The 27,658-nt window shown below is 40.1% G+C and overlaps 1 protein-coding gene across 2 annotated transcripts in view; it reads right to left on the bottom strand.

Annotated features, from left to right (window-relative positions):
- sugct (succinyl-CoA:glutarate-CoA transferase) overlaps positions 1-27,658 on the bottom strand; it is a 113,678-nt gene that overhangs the window by 60,170 nt on the left and 25,850 nt on the right. For both annotated transcript variants that reach the window (XM_061239924.1, XM_061239925.1), the window contains 3 exons: positions 12,004-12,075; positions 7,225-7,322; positions 6,134-6,236 (listed from right to left, as the gene is read on the bottom strand). In XM_061239924.1, coding sequence (XP_061095908.1) covers positions 6,134-6,236; positions 7,225-7,322; positions 12,004-12,075 — 273 coding nt within the window. The remainder of the gene's footprint in view (positions 1-6,133; positions 6,237-7,224; positions 7,323-12,003; positions 12,076-27,658) is intronic.

The raw sequence follows: 27,658 nt of genomic DNA, 5'->3' as shown, positions 1-27,658 counted from the left end.
CACTGTACACACATACTGTGTTCAGTATTTTGAACAAACTTTATAACAGAAGCTCTTATATACAGTATGTATCTAGACTGGTCAACAGAACATTGCTATGAAATTGGAAGGAACATGCTTACGCAGTTAGGTCTGAGCAATAGGACTGATTATTGGTTAAACTAAGGGTCATAGTGACAAAATGCCTTTTTATAACCTCCTGAGACCCTTCATCTTCAAATGAGGACATTCAATTCTGCCTTCCCTGAGCTCTAGTACAGTATTTCTCATAACCAAGGGACATTCAATTCTGCCGTCCCTTCCTATTACAGTATTTCTCATAACCAAGGGACATTCAGTTAAAATGAAGTAGAATATATATTTGAAAATATTTTCATTGCAACATTGTTTTGTCATCCAGGGCACTTGTATTATGTCAACAAAATGTAAAAAAAAAAAAAAAAAAAAAAGACATTAAAAAAATGTTGTTTTTTTTAAAGGTTAAATTTGGTGATAAACTTGACCTCAAGTAACAATTATTTCAGAACTATCTCAATTCCAATTGATTTTCTCAGAGGGACTCTTGTAAATTCCTTCTGATGCATTAAGAACCTCAGACAAATATTCAATATTAAAATTAACTATTCATAATTATACTGTGCAGATTAATGATAAAAATGTGAATTTTGCAGGTTAAAATCCCAGGGAGTACAATATCTCTCGCTCAAGGCATCGAACCTGAATAGATTCAGTAAATATCCAACTGCAGAAATGCATTAACAAAAACCAACAGACACTAACCTCTACATAAAAAATTGCTGCTTGTCGGTCAGAATCAGACTGTTTACAAAACGGACTAATAAAATGACCCGAACCTTTATTCAACCTCAGAGCTGATGTATTCAGGAAGTCAACAATTCCAGAAGTTTAATTCCTTGGTTCTTTTATCATCCATTTTCATCCAGGACACGTTGCATACAGTATAGTGTATTCATTTACCAGACCCTTAAATTCCCACTGAGGTATTCATTTCCTACAAACAGCTGTTCACACTAATTGAGGATGACTGTTGGAGTGTCGGATGGGTGGAAAGATTCATTAGTATGAATCCTCCCCATTTCTTAACTTTCTCCATCTCCTCTGCTCTCGTCACTCTCTCTTCTTCTGAAAATCCAGAGAACCTGAATTCCAGGGGGATATAAGACAAATGATCTTCTCTGGCCAGGACTGCTTTCAGCCTGATGACTCAGAGAGGGGTGCGGCTGTAGTGAAACGTTTTTTTGTGGCTATGCTTAGATTTGAATCTTTCCCCGTCTAAATGTTACCGTGATATTATACGTATATTTATATTGTAAAAACACACAAGGTTTAAAGGACCCTTACAGTAAAATCATACATCCAAGGTAAAAAAAGTAAAAAGTCAAAAGTACCTCACCCCCATCCCCAAATGATATCAATCTAGTCAAATCAACACAAAGTCTTCATAAAATGCTCAGCTGTGAGGAAAATAAAGCCAGACAGCTAAACTCAAGCATTGATGGAATTTACCTGATACTGGATTTAACTGATAATGGCTAAGAGAAGTTATGGTATAATCAGGGAGGGTAGAGAAGCAGTCCACTCACTAACTGTACTAGGAACCCAATGTGCCCACAATTCCAGTGCATTACATTTACATTACAGTTATTTAGCTGATTCTTTTTGTCCAAAGCGATTTACAGTTAATTAGACTAAGCAGGGGACAATCCCCTGGAGCAATGCAGGGTTAAGGGTATACTTTGGGAGGGGTATACTTCACATAAACAACTGGCCAGTTTTGCAAGGTGATTTCTTTGTCCCTTTCCGAGAACATTGCGGCGGTGACCCGGTCTTGCAGGTTCTTCCTATACAACATACGGAGAATCCGCCCCTTTCTCACCCCCTACTCGACCCAGCTCCTGGTCCAAGCGATGGTTCTGTCCCGCCTGGACTACTGCAATTCCCTCTTGGCTGGCCTCCCAGCGTCCGCCATCAGACCCCTCCAACTCATCCAGAATGCAGCAGCTCGTCTGGTCTTCAACCTTCCCAAATACTCACACGTCACCCCCCTGCTTACTTCCCTCCACTGGCTGCCTGTCATGGCTCGCATCAAATTCAAAACATTGGTGCTAGCCTTCCAAGCAGTTAAAGGGTCTTCCCCAGCTTATCTGCAAAAAATCATCAGACTGTACACCCCTGTCAGACCTCTTTGTTCAGCCTCCACAGGCCGCTTGGCACCTCCCCCTCTCCGAACCTCCACCTCACGCTCACGACTACTGTCTGTTCTGGCCACGGTGGTGGAACGAACTCCCCGTTGAGGTCAGAACTGTAGAATCTCTCCCCACCTTCAAGCGCAAGCTGAAGACACACCTCTTCAAGCAGCACCTCTCCCCATCCCTCCCTACCTCCCTGTGAACCTTAATTGTTGTCTCTGTGACTTGCTTTGTGTATCGGTATTTTTAGTTGGCTAGGTAAGCAGTGTTTGGATAGTTAACTTTGGTCACTTTTGCTCTGTTTGTTTCTTTGTTCTCAAAAAAAAAAAAGAAAAAAAAAAAAGGCCCTCGTCCTTATCTTTGTTGTACAGGTAGCAGTTGAAATTGTACTTCCCTCTAGGGTGTTTCAGCGAACTTATCCCTGGTTATGGGTATGCACTTTGTTGTACGTCGCTCTGGATAAGAGCGTCTGCCAAATGCCAATAATGTAAAAAAAAAAAAAAGATCATGGGCAGTAGTAGCATTTTCACAATAGATATAGCTGTACAGAAAGACATCCCAGTAGAAACTATGGGATCATGAACATGATGCTTACAGTTTTAAACCCATAACATTCCTTTTGTATTTGATTTCCAAGAACTGATCTGTATTATATGGAAAATTCTGCTTCAATAGAAGTATTGAACATCTTTAAAAGAACTTGCTTAATAAAGCTTAATAAAGGTTCATTCAGAGTAATAGAACAATTAATGCAAAAATAAATGTTGATTCATGAATGACAATGCATTTTTAAAAAGATAATGTTCAATTTAAATTGGCCTACAGAGAAACAGATTCTAAATTTCAGGTGAAATATATAATATTTTTCATTTCAGACACTCTGGTACACTATTCAGAAATGACATCAGGATGAGATATCAAGTTGCTCATGGTTGGTGGTTGGTGCCTTGCATGGCAGCCAATTCCCGTTGGTGTGTGAATGGGTGAATGAGAAGCATCAATTATACAGCGCTTTGGATAAAGGCGTTATATAAATGCCAGCCATTTACCATTTACCATTTTTGGAGACTTTTGCTATCCGTCTGGATGGGGCGGGGAGGTCAATAGGAAAGCCAGGAAAGGGGAATCAGACTAATTCAGGGCAGATCATTCCCAAAGTCTCATTCCCAGTCTCCACTTCAGCCCTCTCTATCAATACTCAGTGGAGACAGAACAAGCCTGCTCAGGGAAATCATCACTTTTGTATTTTATTTTGCGCTATTAAATTAAAATGACAAATTATATGGGTTTTAAAAATTTTTAGGATGATGAATGAGGAACACCAATTCACTCTACAGAACTTTAGACCCAAAATATTCATAACCGTACATATGCATAGATATTGATTTTCAGTCCCATATTACATTTCATGGCTGCATCATTACGTTGAGTATTCTCAATTCACAGTACACTGGCATGCAAAAAGTAAACTACATTTAAAAGCAATGAATTGCCTGTTCATTTGAAGTTTCTCCATGTTCACGTCTTAAATTCTTCAGAGTATTGCAAGTTACTGATGACGGGTTGGCAGGCTGTGACCTCACTGACATGACCTCATTGAACCTCAGAATACTATCTTTTTCCTTGTTGAGAGAACAGAGTGTACAGCTTGAATTTTTGTATTAGCAATGAGAGAACCCAGGCCGCTGAAACCAGCAGAAATCACAATAGCTTTAGAAATCTGTTCAAACAAAGCTGGTATGCTGAGTGTATTTAAAGGCCTGACACTAGCTGGGTCAGAAAGGGTCTGCTTGCAACGCCTGGTGGAAGGCCCACAGTGACACGACACCAGGGTCAGTAATTATCCGTCATAACACGCAGCTGGCGAGATGGAAGAGCTGCGTATTACACTGAATGACAAGCAGGAAGACTCCCATATGCACCTCTGGCCGCAATTCCAAACAACAGGAGAAGGTTTATTTTGGTGAGCTGAACCCCAGTGGACGTCCTACTATGAAAAATGCTGTTCTGACTACCAAGCCAATCTTTTCACTGTTGATGAGTGAAAATGCACGTTTTAGACATTAAGTCCAAATGTTCAGTTATTTCATATTTCCAGTTTCCAACACACAGAACTTTCCATATGATGGCTATATTTCAGTGGAATTCAATTCTGTAATTATAAACCAAGCCGTCTATGGAATAAAGAACAAAATACATACGTATAATAAGGTGGGGAACATATCCAAATCCGCCTGGCTGTATAAACAGTTCCTATGCAAACAATTAAAGTGAAGGCCAATGTAATCACATTGCCACTTTGTTTTGATTTGGATACATGCTAACAAGTAAACAAACAGACCATATTATACTTCACAGATATTTCATCAGAAAACTCAAAGATCCCTCTTCTCAATCCTCCTATATAGCCTTTATCACAGAGCTTGGTGCAGGTATACTGAAGGTATGTCACCTAGGGTGAGGGGGCAATCTATCTGGGTCATCAACCATCTAGATTGGAGCCAAATGAAGGGCAATAAGAAGAATAAAAATTCATGCCCTGCGATAGTTGCCTCATCTCATGATAGTTAGCCCCTAGGTCCACAATTGCTCCAAAATATACCCCCTGCCCCACCCACCCCAAAATTGTTTTCCCCTCCCCGGTCGAGCAGAAAGGCCACAGCAGGCTACGATAAATTCAGTGTTGTTTCATTGTAAGGCTAACAATGGAGAGGGATTGTTTTATTCAGTAATTCATGTTCCTTTAGAACACCCAACATTTATCCAGTCCTCCAGATGGTTCTCATTTCTTAAGTACAAATTCATGTCTGCACAGTACCTGACAAAGTGGCCATATTTGTTATGAGTATAAAACATTACTAATAATATTTTCCATGTCCGTGTAAAGACTTTGCAAGATAAATGATCTTGTCCTTGGCTGTTTATGTTGAGATGGATTGTGCTCGTTCTTTGCATTGTTATTGTGTGTGTTTTCTCCCTTCTCAGCTACAGGTGCTGTATCTGGAGAGGAGAGGTGTGTGTTTACAATTATCGCATTGCACTGGGATTGCTCTGAGAAGAACTTGGGCCATAAAAAGCTGTGTGTGAACTAGGAAGATGGGAGGAAATCTGGCTATAGAGGGGGAGTCGATCTTTCGCAGGCTGGCCCAGTGGAATCGTTAAGATAGTTCCCTCATTACATTTCATTCTATCGGAGCATATAAAGTCAACTAAGTCAATGTGTTTTTATTTTCTTATCATTGCTATCACTGCTATACAAAAAACTGAAGGGAATTAAATTAGTACTGAGCAGATTCTCCTACAAATTATCCTTTAATTTATTTTTTCCAAAGGACCAGGTGTTAACCATTCTGTTTTCTTTTTGCGCCTGGAGCCATGGACATTGCTTGCAGTTTCCACATATGTGCTTTAATTGTTTCCCACTTGTGGTCACCATCACCTTCTCTTCTTGAAGTACAGTATACATGTTGTTCAGCTCCAGGCTAAAAACATTGGCGATACTGGGGGAAATTGAGCTTATTTGTTTCCAGGGCTGTCCTTCTGTTTGCCTTTTTGCACGTATGATATAATGTTTAAGATTCAATCTATTTATATTTATATGCTTTGTTATTCATCTTCAAAACTGCATTCAGTCTACTGTCACAATGAACCAATGCCTGCAGAGGTTCAGTGCTGCCGTCTCTGTTGCAATGAACCAATACATTTTTCTGACTACCAGAAGTTCAGCTGAAAGAAAGCCTCAATGAAAATTCTCAAGGGGTGTGGAAACACCTAAATGACAACTGTGAATAATTGTTTACCCGAATGGATTTCTGAAACTTCTGCAAACACGGGAATACTTCAGAAAGTCACAGATGTCATAAAAGTTCATCTTTGGCAAATAAACACATTGGAGGGGGCGAGTGTAAAAGAGAAAGACTGACCTGTGGATCAGAGCAGACTTGCTGGATGCTGTTGATTGGACCGCAGGGCACACCGGTCTCCTCAAACTTTCCCAGCCAATCGCTTGTGCTCTTTTCTGAGAATCTAGGAACAAACAAAGTCTCTGCGGTTTGAACTGTGCACCACAACTTATGAAATGACAGAGAGAATGGGGGCCACAGCTGGGCTAGATCCAGTTAGTCAACAACAACCAAAACTGCAAGACACATGTGGTTCTTGGAAGGCTTGCATACAACCACTCCTGCCCCAAGCAAAGAAATATTTCAGACTAGATAACAATGTGGGTTTTATCCTTACTCCTCAAAGGTGTACATGTGCATGCACACACAAATGCATATTCATCACACACATACTACATTAATAGACAAGAGCAGTCCAAGCCCCAAGATATATAAACTAGGAGGTACTTAATCCACTACTGTGCCACAGCTCTTTTCCTTCAAATATGAAATGTTTACAAAAACTAGATTTTTTTTGTTTGTTTGTGTCTAGCAGACATCATTTTTCTTGGAAAGGAAGGGGCTTGCAAAACAGCATTAGGTGTTCTGAAAACTTTGTAGACTATAAACATTTGTCAAGTGTAGGATATTCTTTGCTGGCTATTCAGCCCTTTGAATCTCAAGAGAAAACACATAGCACACTGGCATTGGTAATGCCTAGCAAAGATTTTTCTAATGATGGGAGGGGTGGGGACAGATGTGTCCATTTTATTTATAGCAGAACAGGAATGTGCTGCATTCCTTTTGACTAGTAAGGATAGCCTAAAACAAAATCATAACTAGCATAAATGACTGCAAGTATGCGCAAGTCATCAGGTCTTGAAAAGTTACAAAAAGTACAACATATATCCAGCCAACAAAAATGTGATGGTGCGTGGTAACCGGGGTAACATCGCGCAGTTCGAGGAAACATCGCACAGTTCTCAATTTTACAGAATACTTAAAATCTGCGTCAGATTTGATTTTGGTGAAAAATTAGATGATTTGAAATCTTGAAATACTCATCTATCCTTCAGTTATAAATCCATTACACCTCACACTGAGGAAATATGAGATTTTAATATCTACAGTACCTCCTAGACAGTATCTGCAACAGTTCTTTCCGGTTCTCCACTCTCAGCTTGTTGGTTTTGTATTTGGGGTCTTCTGCCAACTGGTTCAAGTTCAAAACCTAGTATTAAAAAAATTTTAGATATCAATGATTCACATTGACATATATCCTGGTAATGTTCTATACACAATTTGCATTTAAATGCTATAATAAACACATGGCCACTTCAAATAATAATACGTGACTTGGGAGATTTCTAAACGTCACTTCCTTGTGTGGCGTACCCAATATCATAAATGATGCAGCAAATACTGCAACAAATACAGTTCTCATCTGACAACTGCATGATCCATCCATCCATCCATTATCTGAACCCACTTATCCTGAACAGGGTCGCTGGAGCCTATCCCAGCATACATTGGGCGAAAGGCAGGAATACACCCTGGACAGGTCGCCAGTCCATCGCAGGGCACACACACCATTCACTCACACACTCATACCAATGGGCAATTTAGACTCTCCAATCAGCCTAACCTGCATGTCTTTGGACTGTGGGAGGAAACCAGAGTACCCGGAGGAAACCCATGCAGACACGGGGAGAACATGCAAACTCCGCACAGAGAGGCCCCGGCTGACGGGGATTCGAACCCAGGACCTCCTTGCTGTGAGGCGGCAGTGCTACCCACTGCACCATCCATGCCGCCACAACTGCATGATACAAAAATAATTTCCAAATGGATTTAAAAAATCTATGAATTCATTAATCTGTGCACTAAACTGAACAGTACTCCTCATGTGATAGCCTATTCCTGTGTATCATGAAATTGCAATGTATTTATCTTTATGATGTGGAATTAGCCTATTTAATAACCGTATTGCAGGTTCTGTAATCAAAAGAGAATCCACACAAAGTCAAAGAAACAACAATTAATACAAATAAATTGGCCAAAAATAAATAAAATCACTATGAGAAAATAACATTGTTGGAGAGAAAGAAATGGTTCAATGTACGCACTGTGTCTATTGTGCAATTTATTTTGCCCTATTGATGCCCTACTTTCAATGCAATTGTAGAAAAATATCTTTCGGTTTTCTGTTTATTAGTTTAAACTACTGTATTCAGTTAAATAAATAACAAAACAAGCAATTAGTATATAAACTATATTTAAAAAAAATACTTTTATCATGTCCCTTGGGGCAAAAAAGGTTGAGAAATATATAACTTAAATGTACGATACCAGGTCAAAATGTTGGCCTGTAAATTTCATAGTTGTCCCACCAGTTGAAAAAGTTAGAGGCGTCAGTGACATTAGTTAAAAAGACGTAAGTTAAAACTTAGTTTGGTGCCCTGCTATTCACTCCTCAGTGGATGATTATGAAATTGTAACCTACACATAGGCCCATGAGCATATTAAGTCTGGAAGTGAAGTGCCACTATCTAAAATTAAAATTCTCATTTCAATAGATTTTTATACAGCAAAGACAGGAGCATAATGTTAATTAGACTGACATATACAGGGCAGGACACTTAAATGCCATCTCCGCCTCAACCACTGAGTTCATTTTAATGAAACTGCATCACTGTAGGTTTTCCTGTGGAGGTTATTTAAGGTAAGATGTAATGTGGTGAAACATGGTTCCTATGAACTTCAACTTTCAGCATTTGCACCCAATTAAAAACAAACGAGCAGTGAAATAATTATTTTTCAGTTTCAGTGATTTTAGCTACCTTTGAAATCATATGGTGAACAAAAAAAGGCTCTGTTTTAATTTTAATTGCTGGAACAGTATTCTGCAGTATTATGCCAATCATTCCCAAATCAATCATTTTCTAAGATAAAAAGGTGCCACCCCAAAATGAGTAACACACTTCAAAGTCATAGTTTTGTATTCACTGTATTGCAGACTACTGCAATCTCTTTCAAAAATACAGCTCCTGTGTGTTTCAGTCTGAGACACTTCTAAATTATGTAACATACTCACAAACAAACTATTGATTTTCGTATTATATTTTGCAGCTTCACATTAAAACTTTTAATAAATTTGCCTATAAACCTTTTTTGCCTATTCTTTTTCCCCACACCCCCCGACCAACTGACAGAGGAGGTGGCACAGGTCTCCTAATCTCATTATCGCTTCTTGGATGAGATGGACATCTTGCTTAGCTCCTCACCAGACAATGGCACTCCCTTGTTCCTCCTGGGTGTCTTCAACCTGAACTTAGTGTCCACACCCACCTTCCTCTCCCTCCTGTCTTCCTTTGACATCACACGCACACATTCTCCTCCCACCCACAAGGCAGGCAGCCTTCTTGACCTGGTTTTCACAAGGTGCGGCACAACAATCAACTCTGTAACATTCCCCATATATCTGAGGACTCCTTCATATCTTTTTCCTCTAACACTCAACTACTGGCCTGTCTCTCTTCTTCCTTCTAAAACAACTGTCAACTTATCCCCTCCAAAACAACGATCCCAACCAGTCCAGCTTCAACAGTGGCCACTCCACTGAGACCGCACTACTCGTGGTCACCGAGGCACTCCACTCTGCTAGAGCCAAATCCCTCTCCTCTGTCCTCATCTTCCTCGACCTGTTGGCCGGCCTTAAATACAGTCAACCATGACATTCTGCTCTCGTCGCTAACTGGGATGGGTGTCACAGGATCTGCATTTGCATGGTTATCTTCCCACCTCCCTGGTCATTCCTACCAGCTGACTTGGAGAGGCTCAGTCTCTGACCCACACCCCCTACGAACTGGAGTCCCACAGGGCTCAGTTCATGGTCCTCTTCTCTCTATAAGCTATGTCTCTTGGTTCTGTTATCTCTTCCCATGGCTTTTCTTACCAGTCTAATACTGATGACACTTTCTTTCCTTCCCTCCGAATATGCAGGTCACCACACAAATCTCTGCCTGCTTGGCTGATATCTCTGCATGGATGACTTCCCACCACCTGAAGCTTAACCTTGGCACGACTGAGCTTTTCTACATCCCTGCTAAATCCTCTCCGAAAATCAACCTCTCACTGATCATCAAGGACTTTGTAGCATCCTCCTCCCATACAGCCAAGAATCTTGGGGTGACCTTTGAGAACCATCTCACCCTTGCTCCACATATATCCTCCACTGCCAGAACCTGCACGTTGCTCCTACATAACACATGCTGTATCCCTGACGAGGAAAGCCACCCAGCTTCTAGTCCTGGATTACTGCAACTCCCTCCTGGCTGGTCTCCCAGCTTGTGCCATCAAGCCCCTCCAGCTGGTCCAGAATGCTACAACCCGCCTGACCACCAGTCAGCACTGGTCGGCCCATGTCACCCCACTCCTCAATGCCTTCCACTGGATGGCTATCGCAGCACACATCCACTTCAGGGTGCTAGTGTTGGCATTCCAGGCTGCCCCACTCTACATCCAAACTACATCCATAATTTCTCCCTACATCACAGCAAGACCACAGCTCTGGTCACCTTGTGGTCCCCTCATTACGAGCACCAGGTGTTTTCTGTTCTGGTTTCTCAGTGGTGGAATGACTTGCCTACCACTGTCAGAACAGCAGAATCCCTCCACATATTTTGACGCAGACTGAAAACACACCTTTTCAGACCATACCCTAGTCCTCCCTCCTGATTTACTCCTTCCCTCCCTCTTCTGATATCTCTCTTGTACACCCTATATTATACAAAAAAAAGACTTACAATGACTATTGTTTTTTGGTTAGAACTGCTCTTAATGCTTGTTTTGCTATTCATGGATTTGATGTTTTTAACTTGTTGAATAACATATACACTTGTAAATCAATTTGGATTAAAATGTCTGCTAAATGACTCAAATGTAAATGTAAAACTGTTTTTTTCCTGTCTCCCTACCATTATATAATTCCAGATGTACTGTAACTTTGTTTGTCTTTTATCATTTTTCTTATAAATATCTCTTGATATTTATCTTTAGCGCCTAGACGCCTGTGATTGTGTATTTATGAATGATGCAACAATTAAACCTTGTTCTTTCCACTGTAAGATTAAATGCAGTTATTTTCCACAAAAACAAAAACAAAGAGACCCTCAGCTATACATGAAATTCCATAGGAAATGAATATGGGTCCATTTGAACCCATGTTGTACATTTTAGGGGTATTCAATATATTGTGCATTCTAGGGTTAATTTAATGTTAGTGAAAAAATGCAATCATCCGATCATGGATATTGGGCTGTAGTAGAACTGCATTCATATCCAGAATATTACAGGTTAGTAGTTACGATAGTAGCTACCTAGCTAGCTAACGATAGCTAGCTCATATGAGCAGAGAGAAGTGGATTGGGATCTCTAGCCATAGTTGTTACTTGGTAAAAGATCAAACCCCTCAACAAATTCTCAGGCCCTCATGGGCCTAATAATGTCAACTGCCTAACATTACTGAAGGCTGACCAGCCATTTGGTTAGCAGGCCCAATGTGACCCTTTCTTGCACTAACCCAGCAGCCAATTGCAGCTAATTCCTACACAGTACCTTGTGTGCTCCTCTATTGGCCACATGCTTTTCAGACACAGCACACAGCCATGCCCAGAAACATCCCAAATGATTTTTAAAATAACAACTACAGGTAGATAAGCAAGGTAGAGCAGAAGTGAACACAGACACAGGTTGCCAGTGCATCATAGTAATGACTGAGCATGGCTGTTTTATAATATTTGAAAATCCTGCATAGTATGCCTTTAATGGTAGTTTACATGACAAACAACAGCTAAATATAAATCAGTTATGTACTTTATGTCCTGACATTGGTTAAACTGTGTATTGCTTACCTTGCAAACTTTGACAAACTGCTGATCATTACCAGCTGCCACAATAAGGTATCCGTCTTTGGTCTTGAAGCCCTGTACACAAAAAGAACTGTAATTTAGCATATTTAGATTGATCTATTCTGAATGGTCATTTTCAGGGCATCAGGCACAAGCTTGAGAAAAAAGATACAATCAAGAGGAAAAAAGCTATTTAAGGCAAATGCCGTAACTTTTTCCCGGATCTGGTGTATTGTATAATTCTTTTTTAAATGAAACATACAATATATCCTTCTTGTATGTGCAGTGTCTATACTATAGCTAGCTGTTTGCAAGGTAGCTAGCATTCTTGCCATCTATGGACCTTGGTCAGGTTTAAAAAGATTGTTGGTGAAAGACTTAGGTTAGACTTTTTGAGTAAAGAATAGTACCACAAGGTCCCTGTCGTGACAGTTGTCATAATGATTTGGGTTCAACTAGAACTGTTGGTTAAATATGGTGGGCTAAGGCTGCTATGTACATGTGTGCTATGTAAATTCAACATTTTCATCCATTTATAATATAACAAATACTTCTGATGTAGTGCTCATAAATCTTGACATGGAATGATTTCTATGATTTGATTCTTTTATTTAAAAGAATAAAACCAACATTTTCCTAATTCTTTGAAACTTGGTAGAAATTTTCAGTGAGGAATTATTTTGAGGTGAAAGCCATGGCAACTACAAGCTGAATGAGAATGTAATTATACAATGGATAGGTCCGGTGCATTGACTCTATTGGTCAGTTTGCACGGCTAAATGGACTGTTCACACATCTTTCAATATTACTCTGCGTTTGTAGAAAACCATTTTCTACTTTGTAACTGAAATGAACGTAACTTAACGTTATCATCACCTCGCCACTAGTAGCCTACCAAAGTAAAACAAAATTAGTGATTTAAAAGTGTCCTTTGACCTTCTCAGGGATTTGGAACGGAGTAAGAACCAAAAAAAATACAACTAAGGCAACATCCTCGGTCTGAAATATCAGCAAGACCCACAAACCTCAGCGAAGCAAATGATGACTCATAGCCTCGCTATGAGTTATTTCAATAGACTGCATGTTATCTCTAAATGTCTAAAACAAAGTCAAATAAACTTGTCAGTGTCGTCTAGTGTAACGCAAATGCAATGGCGATACATTATTGCAATAGCGTTGCTTTGCCAACGTTAGTGCAGTTGGGATACATTATTGCTAGTAATGTTAGCTAACGTTAGTACAGTTGCTTAGATAGTGCAGTGGGGATACATTATTGCTAGCTAAAGTTCACAATACCGCAATAAACTACAGTTCAGTGGAAGAATACATTTAGCGTGAAACATAGTTCCATTAAAAATACATTACTTTAAAGTTTGTCTTGTCATTCTTTTGTGAAATTCTGAAAGATGAATGTGGTAACCGTTGTATGAAAGCATTATGGAACTTGAACCTGTGGTATATTGTGGACAATGGCACAGCTACGGTGTATAACAGTGCTCACATGTGCCTAACCACCCCGCCCACGATTTCTTGTTCTATAACGCTTAATTATACATGCATGCAGCTTATTGAATTTTTCATCATATGCTTATCCATTTAAAATCTAGATCATTCAGTCAATACTTAAAAAGATGGTCATAGCTGCAAGATCATTTATTGTAGACATATTTTAATAACACACTATAATGACACTGAGGTTTGGGGTGATGCAGATGTATAACAAAACTGACTGGCCAGCAGCCCGCAGAATAACACATTTTTAGCTATAGCATCTCTCCCACTGATGGGATTTTCAGTCAGTTTTGGTCACCGTGTTCCTAATAGAGCTCAGTGAGTGTATATCTGAGATGGTTATAACTAAAGCCAGCAGGTTAATCACCTCTAATTTACACTCATTAGTATAATCACATACGTGAGATGACTGAAATGCACTTGTCTAACTGGAAACAGCTTTTGTGCCAATGATCAGTTTCACCAAGATTACACAACACAAACACAGACTGTGGCAATGAGAACAAGGCAATGGGAATATATGAATGCAGAACTCAAAGCAGATCTTGACACCACTATCCATAGCGTGCTCCATTATTCCCCACTACACTGAACGTGAAATTAAACAGGAAAAAAAACATCCTTCAACTGCATCCATTAGTAGCCCCTCAGTGTCATAGATGCAGCCTGTGGGAAAGAGCATCTTGCCATCTCTGTTGAACCCACTGCAAAAAAAGTAAAAAAAATAAATAAAAAAAGACCCTTCCATAATGAATCACTCTCTGTTTATCAAGAGAAAAGTCAATAACAAGCAGGGATGATGGGAGAGGACTCAAAACCATCAAGCCCGTGTTTCCTGACCCCCTTACACGTCAGAGAGCGTGCATTCTACTTTCCCCCCAGATCTGCTCGGGTGGTAAATCAAGATACTTGAGAATCTTTTTTTGGTCGTACAAGCACACCACAAAGCATTTATTCATCGGACATCCCCGTTTCACCCAAGGTTGCTGTTTATCCCAGGCGGCATGAGACAAAGGGAAACGGAGAACAAAGTACACAGACAGCACTTAATGAGATTTTGTTTTGACAAACTTTAGTCCATCAGATTAAATGAATTCAAATGAAAGAATCATGCATGGGCCACAGCACAATACAACACGGGGAAGTCCTGGGACTGCCACAGCAAAGGGGCAGCAAGGTTAACCACTTTCTCACTGAACTTGGACGGTCACTTTTTAAACTTGTATTCAGACTGAACTGGCCAGCCAATATAGTTTCCTACCTCTCTGACCTAGAGAATCCTCTTGTGGTCTGTCTCTAAACCCGGTGAACCCTGAACTAAATGGAATTCACCAGCCCACAGAAGCTATTTATAGTGCTTTAAAATGGCCATTCAGAAAATACAAACAATCAAATCAGTAATATGGCATAACATTATTCCAGTCAAAACATAAAGCATTATCAGCATGTATTATTTTCTACTGGGTAGTGAGCACTGCAGGTGTCATTTTGTGCAAGCTCATGGAAATAAGAATTATGAGAGAATTATACTCACAGACCTTGTGAATTTTAAGAGCTTTTGAATGTACTTTTTTATTACATTACATTATGTTACTGTGTTTACTATAAACAATTGTAATGTTTATAGTATGCAAAAACAATGCAAACCAACAAAAAACTATTGAAACAAGGAATCTCCAAGTTTGGTGCCAGGCCCAAATAAAATAAATAAATAAATAAATAAATAAATAATGAGTTTGTGACTGGGGAAAACAGAGAAGCATGTAAAAAGAACAAAGTCCTGACTATATTTTTCCTGGAAAAGCATATATAGTCAGTGACCACTTTATTAGGTAGACCTGTACACCAGCTTGTTAATGCAAATATTTAATCAGCCAATCATATGGTTGCAACTAAATGTATAAAAGCATTTAGACATGGTCAAGAGGTTCAGCTGTTTCAGACCAAATGTCAGAAGGGGGAAGAACTGTGATCTAAGTGACTTTGGCCGTGGAATGATTGTTGGTGCCAGACAGGGCGGTTTGAGTATCTTAGGAACTGCTGATCTCCCGGGATTTTTACACACAACAGTCACTACAGTTTGCAGAGAATGCCACGAAAACAAAAAACATCCAGAGAGCTGCAGTTCTGTGGGCAGAAATGTGTTGTCAATGAAAGAGGTCAGAGGACCAGGGCCAGACTTGTCGAAGCTGACCGGAAGGTGGCAGTAACACAAATAACCACACATTACAACAGTGGTATGCAAAAAAGCATCTCTGAATACACAACGTGTCAAACCTCTACGTGGATAGGCTACAGCAGCAGAAGACTTCAAAGAATACGTCTAAAAAATAAGTCTAATAGATGCCTAATAAAGTGCTCGCTGAGTGTACATTATTTAAAGCAAGGCTTCAAAAGTTCATATGGAGATGTTTTGACAAGTTAGCTGAAGCCCTGAATCATCATGCAAAGATTACACATATTGAGAGTAACAATACTATTGCCAGCCAATGTATTGGAGATTTAAAAAAGCAGCATTTTTTTAAATGAAAACTTTTCCAAACTGCAATTGGCATTGCACTGGGATTGGAAAAATATAACCTGAATTTTTGGAGCACAGTTTATGGTTTAAATTTTGGGAAGCTACATTTGAGACTATTCAATACTCAAATTTCTCAGTTAATACATTCAAATCTATTAAATTCATTAAATTCAAGTCTTTTGAACATTATCTTGTTCCATAAGAATCTGCACTGAAACAACATGTAAATTGTTTGATTACAAATCTAAAATTGTGAAGTACAGAGCCAAATCAAGAACGCACACTGTATATTGGACAAAACAAGTGCTACATACCACCAAAGACATATTGTTCATATTCTAAAGGTGACACATTTATAAAAATTGGAACTGATTTTTAATTTTACAGAAAGATTACACTTACGGCAGCATGTGAAAATCGTGTGCTAAGTAGTTAAACATATACAGTAAGTGATCCTGGAAACTCAATTAAATGGCTATTTGAAAATAAAAAGCAAGAGTAATGTTTGGTCGGTCTTCCAAGTCTGTCAACTGCTAGACAAATATGACATTTGTTGGAAAGTGTACCCTCACGCATAAAAAAGATTAATAAAAAGCAATGCTTTTGTGGCCAGTAAGTCATCCCAAGTACCAGAAAAGAATACTACTCACAATTCACTAGCAGTCAGTGGATAGCACTCAGATGCTCAATTCCACAGAAATAGCAACACAGCACACTGTCTGGGTAATGCTAATTTAAATTATGATGTTTGCACAGGATGAAATTAGACATTTCAAAATTAAATATTAAAAATGAATTATGCAAGAGATCAGTACAGGGGGGTGTCCAAGTCACAAATTAACCTAGCAGTTAGCATGGATTTTTTAAAATGACTAGCAGTAATGTGGATCTTCCATACAAGGACAGAGACAGAAATTATTCATCATTAGAAGCCAAGTCATGCAATACTACAATTGCTTAATGAAAAAAATGCACTGAACCTGCCCCCTGCCATTTCCTTTCGGATATACAGTGGTGTGAAAAAGTGTTTGCCCCCTTCCTGATTTCTTATTTTTTTTGCATGTTTGTCACACTTAAATGTTTCAGATCATCAAACAAATTTAAATATTAGTCAAAGACAACACAAGTAAACACAAAATGCAGTTTTTAAATTAAGGTTTTTATTATTAAGGGAAGGCGGCACGGATGGCGCAGTGGGTAGCACTGCCGCCTCACAGCAAGGAGGTCCTGGGTTCGAATCCCCGTCGGCCGGGGCCTCTCTGTGCGGAGTTTGCATGTTCTCCCCGTGTCTGCGTGGGTTTCCTCCGGGTACTCCGGTTTCCTCCCACAGTCCAAAGACATGCAGGTTAGGCTGATTGGAGAGTCTAAATTGCCCATAGGTATGAGTGTGTGAGTGTGTGAGTGAATGGTGTGTGTGCCCTGTGATGGACTGGCGACCTGTCCAGGGTGTGTTCCTGCCTTTCGCCCAATGTATGCTGGGATGGGCTCCAGCCCCCCTGCGACCCTGTTCAGGATAAGCGGGTTCAGATAATGGATGGATGGATGGATTATTAAGGGAGAAAAAAAATCCAAACCTACATGGCCCTGTGTGAAAAAGTGATTGCCCCCTAAACCTAATAACTGGTTGGGCCACCCTTAGCAGCAACAACTGCAATCAAGCGTTTGCGATAACTTGCAATGAGTCTCTTACAGCGCTGTGGAGGAATTTTGGTTTTCGAGCATGAACCGCCTTTTTAAGGTCATGCCACAGCATCTCAATAGGATTCAGGTCAGGACTTTGACTAGGCCACTCCAAAGTCTTCATTTTGTTTTTCTTCAGCCATTCAGAGGTGGACTTGCTGGTGTGTTTTGGATCATTGTCCTGCTGCAGAACCCAAGTTCGTTTCAGCTTGAGGTCACGAACAGATGGCCGGACATTCTCCTTCAGGATTTTTTGGTAGACAGCAGAATTCATGGTTCCATTTATCACAGCAAGTCTTCCAGGTCCTGAAGCAGCAAAACAGCCCCAGACCATCACACTACCACCACCTTATTTTACTGTTGGTATGATGTTCTTTTTCTGAAATGCGGTGTTACTTTTACGCCAGATGTAAAGGGACACACACCTTCCAAAAAGTTCAACTTTTGTCACGTCAGACCACAGAGTATTTTCCCAAAAGTCTTGGGGATCATCAAGATGTTTTCTGGCAAAATTGAGACGAGCCTTAATGTTCTTTTTGCTCAGCAGTGGTTTTCGTCTTGGAACTCTGCCATGCAGGCCATTTTTGCCCAGTCTCTTTCTTATGGTGGAGTCATGAACACTGACCTTAACTGAGGCAAGTGAGGCCTGTAGTTCTTTGGATGTTGTTGTGGGGTCTTTTGTGACCTCTTGGATGAGTCGTCGCTGCGCTCTTGGGGTAATTTTGGTCGGCCGGCCACTCCTGGGAAGGTTCACCACTGTTCCATGTTTTTCGCCATTTGTGGATAATGGCTCTCACTGTGGTTCGCTGGAGTTCCAAAGCTTTAGAAATGGCTTTATAACCTTTTACAGACTGATAGATCTCAATTACTTTCTTTCTCATTTGTTCCTGAATTTCTTTAGATCTCGGCATGATGTCTAGCTTTTGAGGATCATTTGGTCTACTTCACTTTGTCAGGCAGGTCCTATTTAAGTGATTTCTTGATTGAGAACAGGTGTGGCAGTAATCAGGCCTGGGTGTTGCTAGAGAAATTGGACTCAGGTTTGCTAGACCACAGTTAAGTTATGTTTTAACAGGGGGGGCAATCACTTTTTCACACAGGGCCATGTAGGTTTGGATTTTTTTTCTCCCTTAATAATAAGAACCTTGTGTTGTCTTTGACTAATATTTAAATTTGTTTGATGATCTGAAACATTTAAGTGTGACAAACATGCAAATAAATAAGAAATCAGGAAGGGGGCAAACACTTTTTCACACCACTGTAATTTCAGTAGATTTCCCTGTAACATTAATAACATTCATTCCAAACACAAGTCTATAAATTTGGTTTACACTTTGTTCCACAAATGACTGAACTACATGTGAGTGTAGAACCAGTTTTACTGTACTTATGCTTTCGATAATAGCCTGACGTCAAGCCCCAATATCTTAAAAAGGCTTATCCGGTGGCCAAAGTTTCACGTTTCTAACCATTTGGGCAAGGTGGCATGATTAATTTATTTGCATCAATTCTTCAGCGAATCAGTCGTTAACATGGCACTCATTGTCTTCACAGACATTATTGCAATAAACAGCATAGACTGCTCAGTTATGCTTTTCCTACCTTGCAATGCTCAAGCTGATCCAAAATTACATGAAAGAAACACTTAATACTAACTTAAAAATTCATCTTTAAACATGGCGTTACTGGGCGGCTCATCTGGTTTATCAAAGGGTTAAGGATTCTGTCCATGCCAGTATAGACTATGGCATGACTTCATTAGCACTGAAGAGCAACACTTCATTGGGCAACCTGTAGCCTAGTGGCTAGGGTACATGATGGGAACATGGAAGATTGGTGTTTCAAGCCCCGGTGTAGCCATGATAAGGTCCGCACAGCTGTCGGGCCCTTGAGCAAGACCCTTAACCCGACATTGCTCCAGGGGGGATTGTCTCCAGCTTAGTGTGATCATATTTCTTCTCCGTTCTGAAAACATGCTTTTCAGAATCAGAATCAGAATCAGAATCTCTTTATTCGCCATGTAGTTTTATGTACAAGGAATTTGCTGTGGTTTGTGGGTGCATGCAAACAACATAAAGAATGATACCAAAAAAATAGGAACATAGATATATAATAAGGTGGAATGTGATCTAGGTAAAAATAAGTAAATATATACAATACAACATAATGCTGAAGCGGGGTATATGAAGTATTGTTAAAGTGCAAAATATAAAATATATAAAATATAAAATATAAAGTTTATGAAGTTTATGGGGGAGGGATAAAAGTCTGTGACAATGGGGACCCTTGGGCCTTGTTGATGAGGCCAGCTGCCGATGGGTAGAAGCTGTTTCTGTGGCGAGAGGTTTTGGTCCTGATGGACGACAGCCTCCTGCCAAAGAGGAGTGTTTCCAATAGTCCGGGGTGAGAGGGGTCGGCCACAATCCTTCCTGCACGCCTCAGGGTTCTGGAGGTGTACAGGTCCTGAAGAGATGGCAGATTGCAGCCAATCACCTTCTCTGCAGAGCGGATGATACGCTGCAGTCTGCCCTTGTCCTTGGCAGTGGCAGCAGCATACCAGATGGTGATGGAGGAGGTGAGGATGGACTCAATAATGGCGGTGTAGAAGTGCACCATCATTGTCTTTGGCAGGTTGAACTTCTTCAACTGCCGCAGGAAGAACATCCTCTGCTGGGCTTTTTTGATGAGGGAGCAGATGTTCAGCTCCCACTTGAGGTCCTGGGAGATGATGGTTCCCAGAAAGCGGCAGGACTCCACAATGTTGACAGGGGAGTCTCTCAAGGTGATGGGGTCGAGTGGGGGTGGGTTCTTTCTGAAATCTACAACTATCTCCACTGTCTTCACAGCATTGAGCTCCCAGTTGTTCTGACTGCACCAGGTCACCAGATGGTCAATCTCCCACCTGTAGGCGGACTCATCCTCACCAGAGATGAGTCCAATCAGGGTCCAATCAGGGTCCAATCATTTTATGCATTTAGTTGCAGCCACATGATTGGCTGATTAAATATTTGCATTAACAAGTAGCTAAAAAAACATTTTTTTATTATTATTATTACTATTATTATATTGGCAATATCACCGAATATTAGGGAGTTCAGGGAGATTCACGTCTTATTGTTCTCTAGTGGCCCCTGTTGGTCAGTTGGGCACCTGCAAGTCTGCCAGTTGAGCTTCAAATGAGGTGCCTTCTCCCAACTCAAATTTCTGCAAACTTGACTTGTGAGCTATGGTGTGATAAGAAGTGGCATTTCTTTAGATACTTAGAAAAGGACGATTGGATGCGAGAGTGACAAAAAAAATCTATTATAGTCAATGTGAATTTGGTAAGACCCAAAATGAAATTAGATTAAATTGCATTAAGACAATCAGCAGAATACAATGCCTTTCCGGCCAACCATAAGATTTGTTTCTGGTCTATATATCAGAAAGCAGTGCAGAGTTCAATAGTAGCACCCAGTCTTAAGGTAGGCCACCTAACTGGGTCATCTGGTTCATTACTACCAGTTTGCTTGTCCTTGGTAATAAAATGCACACTGAGAAACGAAACTGAGAATGAAAATTTGTGTGCGCTTTCCATAGAAAATCTTTTTTAGTCATGGGCTAAATTCCAAATTCACCCATATGAAGGCATGCCCCAATACAAACAAAATTTGATACATTTCACTGCTCAGAAATGCCAAACTTCATGCCAAACTTAATCTGAAAAAGGCTCACTGACATGTTGACTCAAACTCTGCCTGTGTTTATAGTCCTTAAATTCGGGTTTCAAAAGATACAGTTGACGGACCGACAATCTGTACAAAACATTACAATAGCTGTACAATAATTCAAGCTCACTGGTTGAAAATTGGTCCTAATTGCCACAGCTGATTGCGTGGGGGGTGTTTCAACGTCAGCACGTTCACAGAGAAGAGGGAGGGATAAACAGTGTTGTGATTTGAGGGTGTTCATTGCTGAAATTCCTCTCTTGACTGCTAGAAGTCCAAAATTACCAATTGTACCTTTAAGACTGAGGGCTTCACACTGTATGAAATGAACCAGGTCAGTGGCTTTTCCATCATTCGCATTTGAATCAGACTGAAAAATGTAAATTAATCGGTATTCTCCTACATTCAAGAACCTCTGCTGTGTGAAGTGGTGTGTCCTTTAAGGTCATGTCCTCAAAGGAGCAGGGAGAGAGAGAGTGCTCATAATAATCAGAACACTTTCTCAGCCTAATCATAATCCAGATATCTTTTGAATCCATATTTACATATAGATTATGTATGAATCAGGCTTACTTTCTTGAAGTTTCCCAAGCACAAAAAAAAGCTTGTAAATCTCGGCATGCAAGTTTTATCAGTTCAGCGTTCTTTGTTAAACTTGTAGATATTTGCCTAAGCGGCTGAAAGGAATGGAACTCCATGCCAGGGCGGTGAGAGGTGACCTGCATGCAAGAGGAGCTCTGAACTCCAGCTACCCTCTGAACTCTCACCGTGGCTTGCAGTGCCCTGCCAAACCAGCAAGCCTCCATTTCCTTAGCCGTGGGCAACATGGGCAAGCCTCTTCACTCCATCATTTTACCAGAAACCCTATTTCCAAACTGGCAAGCCTTCTTATGTGTGGACTGGGGTTTCTTGGGCTACACACCAAATACAGCCCATAACCCTGAACAGCTATTTTAACTTGGTTTGGGAGCAGGAAAGCTCAAGGGGAACCTACTGTAAGTGAAGAGACTGTTGGTGCTGTAACCTAAACCCCTCATTCAGGAGCTGTGCAGAATCCCGCTGGGGTGTGAGAGTTATCCCTCCCCAGCATGATAATCTCAATTACATTGAAGGAACACCACCACATTCTCACAGTCCTCTGACCATCCTGTCCACATTCACACACAAGCCGTGTTGATAAATTACAACAGGGAGTATTTTCTACATAACCACATGGCAAAGACAAAACTGAATTACTGGAACATTCTAGAAGGCGACTGCAGCCATTTACTTAAAGAGGAGGAAGGTAACAACTGTACCTCTGTGCATTCACATGATTTGACAACACTTGAGCCGCGTACAGTAGAACCTCAGAGATCCGAAACTCAGAAAACCGGTCAACCGAACAGGGTATGGAATCGGAAGTATAACATTAATCCAAATGACTGAACAAAAAACTTCATATCAAAGGAGTGAGATTAATGGCTTGTTGCTAAAAAATAACCTACAAGGAAAGTATCAGTTTTGCCATGAAAAAGGACCAGGGCAAATTTCGCTGTTCGACGGAAGCAAAAGAAAAATAACTTAAAATCTAGTAAAGATTACGTCATACTGATGGTTATAGCCAATGCAAGGGGCAACTTTGGCAGGTGCCGACACAGGCATATAGGGAAATACTCACCACCCTGCCGCTTGCTTGGCAGTGGCCACCATAAGCAACCAAGATGACAAAATATTCCTTTAAAATGACAGCACTAAATTGACCCAATACATATTTGAATAGCACAAGCAGCAATGACCACTATTCCTTATTACACCAGTCACATCAGTTGAATTTACACAACGTGGAGAACAGACATGTTAGCGGAATGTGTTTATTTAATTTTTTATTTTAGTTCAGGGAGTTTATTTTGTTCCCCTGTGCAAATTTGGGCCTGCATGTCCTGGTTCATCTTGTGCTGTACAGATGATGAGTCAGCAAGAATTTTTACCCCTTTGCCTTTGTTTTGACATATCATGGGCTTCAGGTTCAGCTCCAGGCACAAAGTCATAAGTTTACTCGCTCATCAGATAGAGATATATCTTATGAGTAAAATATTGATACTGTAGGCTGGTGCATTTAATTGTGGAAAGAGCATGCTGTTTTTCCTTTAAGTTTGGTCTTTGATTGCTGACATGGGCCATCAAACATCTGATCATATCCTTTGCATGCAATGACCGTTTGATGTCTGTGATTCATGGACATCACCAGTTGCTGGGTGTCTTCTCTGGTGAAACTCTGCCAGGCCTGTATTGCAGCCTTCTTTAGCTCATGCGGTTTCAGGGGATAGTTCCCTTATGTTTTTGCTTCAGCATATGAAAGGTAAACTCCTTTGTTGCTTTAGCAGTATGTTTGGGATCACTGTCTTGCCCTAGAATTAACTTCCAACCAATGAGTTTTGAGGAATTTGCATGAACTTCAGCAGATATGATGTGTCTATACACTTCAGAATTCATTTTACTACTACAATCTGCAGTTATATCATCAATGAAGATAAGTGATCCAGTACCTTCGGCAGCCATACATGTCCAGGACATAACACCCCCACCACCTTGTTTCAGATGAGGTAGTATGCTTTGGATCTTGTGCAGTTGCTTCTCTCCTCCATACTTTGCTTTTTACATTACTCAGATATAAATTAGTCTTAGTCTTGGCCTGCCAGTCCTTTTGCAATTAGTACGCCTTTCTTCTTAATTACGTTCCAAACAGTTGATTTTGATAAGCCTAAGGTTTGGCAGAAAACTTGTTTTTCTTGTTTCTCAGTCTCATAATGGCTTCTTAGATTTTCATTAGCACAACTTTGGTCCTCATGTTGATAAACAGCAATAATCGTTTCCAAAGGTGATCGAAATACTAGAGGAAAGTTAAGTGACACAAACCAATTCAAATCAAGTTTTAAGAAATTAAATACTTTTATCTTGCTATTGACACTAACACTAAACCTGCCACAACTAACGAAAAAAAAACCTCTGTGTGTGTTAGGGGTTTGTTTGTTTGTCGTTAACTTTTTTACGTACTGGTATGGATACCACTGTTGGAGATGCCACTTTCAGATGATAGATGTCAAACCAAGATCCTGATGTTCTGTGCTCATTAAAGATCCCACAAAGAGCAGGGGCTACCTCACTGTCAAAAAAAAATTCACAAACTTTCATTCTCAGAAAGTAATCCCTCAATTTAATTGTTTTAATAATTCCTTAATCTCCATTAAACGTGTGGTGGCTCTTCTGGGATAGAATAGCTGCCATGCATCTCTCTGGAATGTGCTTCATGTTGGTGGTAGTTAAGGTGCGTGTCACTGCTTCACTAGCTGCATAGCATACTACCTAGAGGGAACAATTATTTTGGTATGAGGGGATAATCATCTTAACTATTAGACTGGGTTGGCCAGCAGAGGATTGGCTCCCCCTCTATTTCCAGGTTCCTCCTAAGATTTCTCACATTTTTTCTCACCACTAATTAGTTTCTTCCCACTGGATAGGTTTTTACCTCAATTGCTCACTTTTTGTGGGGTTGTTCCTGATTTTTTTGCCCAATTTTGTATTTCTTTGTGACAGTGTCTCTGAAAAAAGCTCTGAAATTGTATTGAAAATTGAATTGAATGCATGAGAGAATGAGCTGACAATGCTAGTTAATTCAAAAATGCAAAACCTGAAAACTAGCAAAGACTGGCTTAAAGGTATGACCTCACCATCCTCCATTGAAAGCTCACAAGAAGGTGAGAGAATATGTCATGGTATGGCTCTAATATGCATTATGGTATAACTGTATTTGGCTCTATACCTGTGCCTCTTGTGTGTACATGTGTCCAGGCTTGCCTTCTTTCTAGTATAGTCCGGGTCCTAGTTGCAGGTCTGAAACAGCAAGAGCTGCTGTAACACACTACTGGATAGCAAGACTGACCTCTAGTGCCTTGTTCTGTTTTTAGACCATCTTTTCCCTGCCTGTACATTACCTAAAATAAACATGAGAAACCATTGTTTAGGCTACGTTGTCCTCTAGACAAATAGTCTTTTTCAGATCAATTTCGCAGGCTCACCTATTGGTTTGATCTTGCAGCATTGCAATTCAGATGTGCTCCATCTATTCACTGTGAGTATGATTAAGACTGAACTTGCATTACACCCCACTTGCCTTACACCCCATGTCTTTGTATTGTGGGAGGAAACCCACACAGACACAGGGAGAACATGTAAACTCCACACAGAAAGGCCATGGCCGGGAATCGAACCCAGGACCTTATCCAATGCACCACCGTGCTGCCCCGTTGCATACCACTTAAACCTGCCGACAGTAAACATGCCTTGTGTGAAGTATTTCTACCCAACTCTCTGAACTGACTGACCTGATATGATGACCAACAAAAGGTATTGCATGTGGGCTGTTTACCGCGCACTTCCAGTGTAGCACATATCAAAGACTTGCACATTCTCTGTTGTTTATAACTGTGGTCAATTCAAATGGTTCAGCCTGGGAATTAAATTGAATAAGTGAAAAAAGGCACGCAAAGACAATCTGAGGCATTCCTTTGAGGCAATCATGTCCCTAAACCACTGTCCCAGTCAAATAAAAAACACAAAATGTCCACTAGAAAAACCAGAACCATAACTCTGCTAAAATATACAACTGCAGCCATGAATAAGCAACATACTCAAACAGTGGGATATACACTCTGTGATCACTTTATTAGGTAGACCCATACACCAGCTTGTTAATGCAAATATTTAATCAGCCAATCATGTGGCAGCAACTAAATGCGTAAAAGCATGCACACATGGTCATTTTTCTGATCAAATGTCAGAATGGGAAAGAATGGGGAAGAATCATTCCATGATCAAAGTCACTTGGACTTTTAGAGAATGGTGAGAAAAACGAAAAACATCCAGTGAGCAGCAGTTCTGTGGGCAAAATCGCATTGTTAATGAGAGAGGTCAGAGGTGAAGGGCCAGACTGGTCAAAGTTGACAGGAAGGTGACAGTAAAGCAAATAACCACACATTACAACAGTGGTATGCAGAAGAGCATCTCTGAACATACAACAAGTCTCTAAGATGATAGGCTATAGCAGCAGAAGTCTAATAAATACCTAATAAAGTGCTTAGTGAGTATATGGTTTTGGTGGTCAAAGCAAACTTTAAGAGGTTAACACTGAGAACGCTTCCCGCCAAATGTCCAGATGATCCCCAAATGTGACAAACTGCTCACTTCTGCATATCCGATCAGCCTCTTTAACTTCCTGCCAATGCTCTGGATCACCTATTCATCAGACACCAGATCCTTCACTCAACACAGACTGTAAAGTAGAACATAACAGATGCAGGGGCAGAAGGGGCAGATTGTTGTGTGGGCAGCGGTGAAGCTCGGATAATTACAGGAGATTCTGGACAGAAGAGCTGTGGGTTCAAATGTTACACAACCTGTACTTTATCCTCGGTAAACTATGAATGGATCCAAAAAACACAAGTTAAACATAAGTCCTGTGAGTTACCATTGATGGAAATATCCCAAAATAAAGGATCAAAACACTGTATTAATCGGTTTGCAGTCAATACTTTGAATAATTTAATTGAAAAAATGAATAATAATAATTATAATTAATCATAATCTTCATTCATATAGCACCATTCATAGTATATATTCTTTGCAGCCTAAAGCACATGAGTAATGTTGCTACATTACTAACACTATATATGTACCCGTTTCTCTGCAGAACCTAACCATGCACTTCATTTTAATGGCCTACAATGTGTTTGTCACCTGCGTTGTCTTGTGGTTTGTTCTACAAATGTAATGCAGTCTAATTTGATAGGAACTCGCATTCACCCATTCCACAAAAATGGTGAATGTCTAAAATAAAATGGCTTGTGGGTTTAAAGTAGTGTATAAATTACTTCAAAACAGAGACATACTGATTAAATTATGTTTGAAATGATGCATCTTTTTCACATTACTCAATTATTTTTGAAAAATGCAATTTTTTGCAATGTGGTTCAGAAGGATACTTAAATAAAACCACAATACAGACATGGTCACAACTGCTCAAAATGACAAGTTCCGTCATTCAGTTGCCAACTCAAAACAGATTCCAAATTGTCATTTAAATGAAAAAAGAAAACAAAGCAAAAGGGGTCATTCAACATAAATCTCAAATATACCGCTTTTGAAGCACTGATGATTTTGATCAAAGATTCCAATCAAAACATTTAAAACCAAAAAATCC

The sequence above is a fragment of the Conger conger genome, chromosome 4, assembly GCF_963514075.1.
Source record: "Conger conger chromosome 4, fConCon1.1, whole genome shotgun sequence".
In the NCBI taxonomy this organism is placed as follows: domain Eukaryota; kingdom Metazoa; phylum Chordata; class Actinopteri; order Anguilliformes; family Congridae; genus Conger; species Conger conger.
This window is presented reverse-complemented; position numbering and strand designations above follow the sequence as displayed.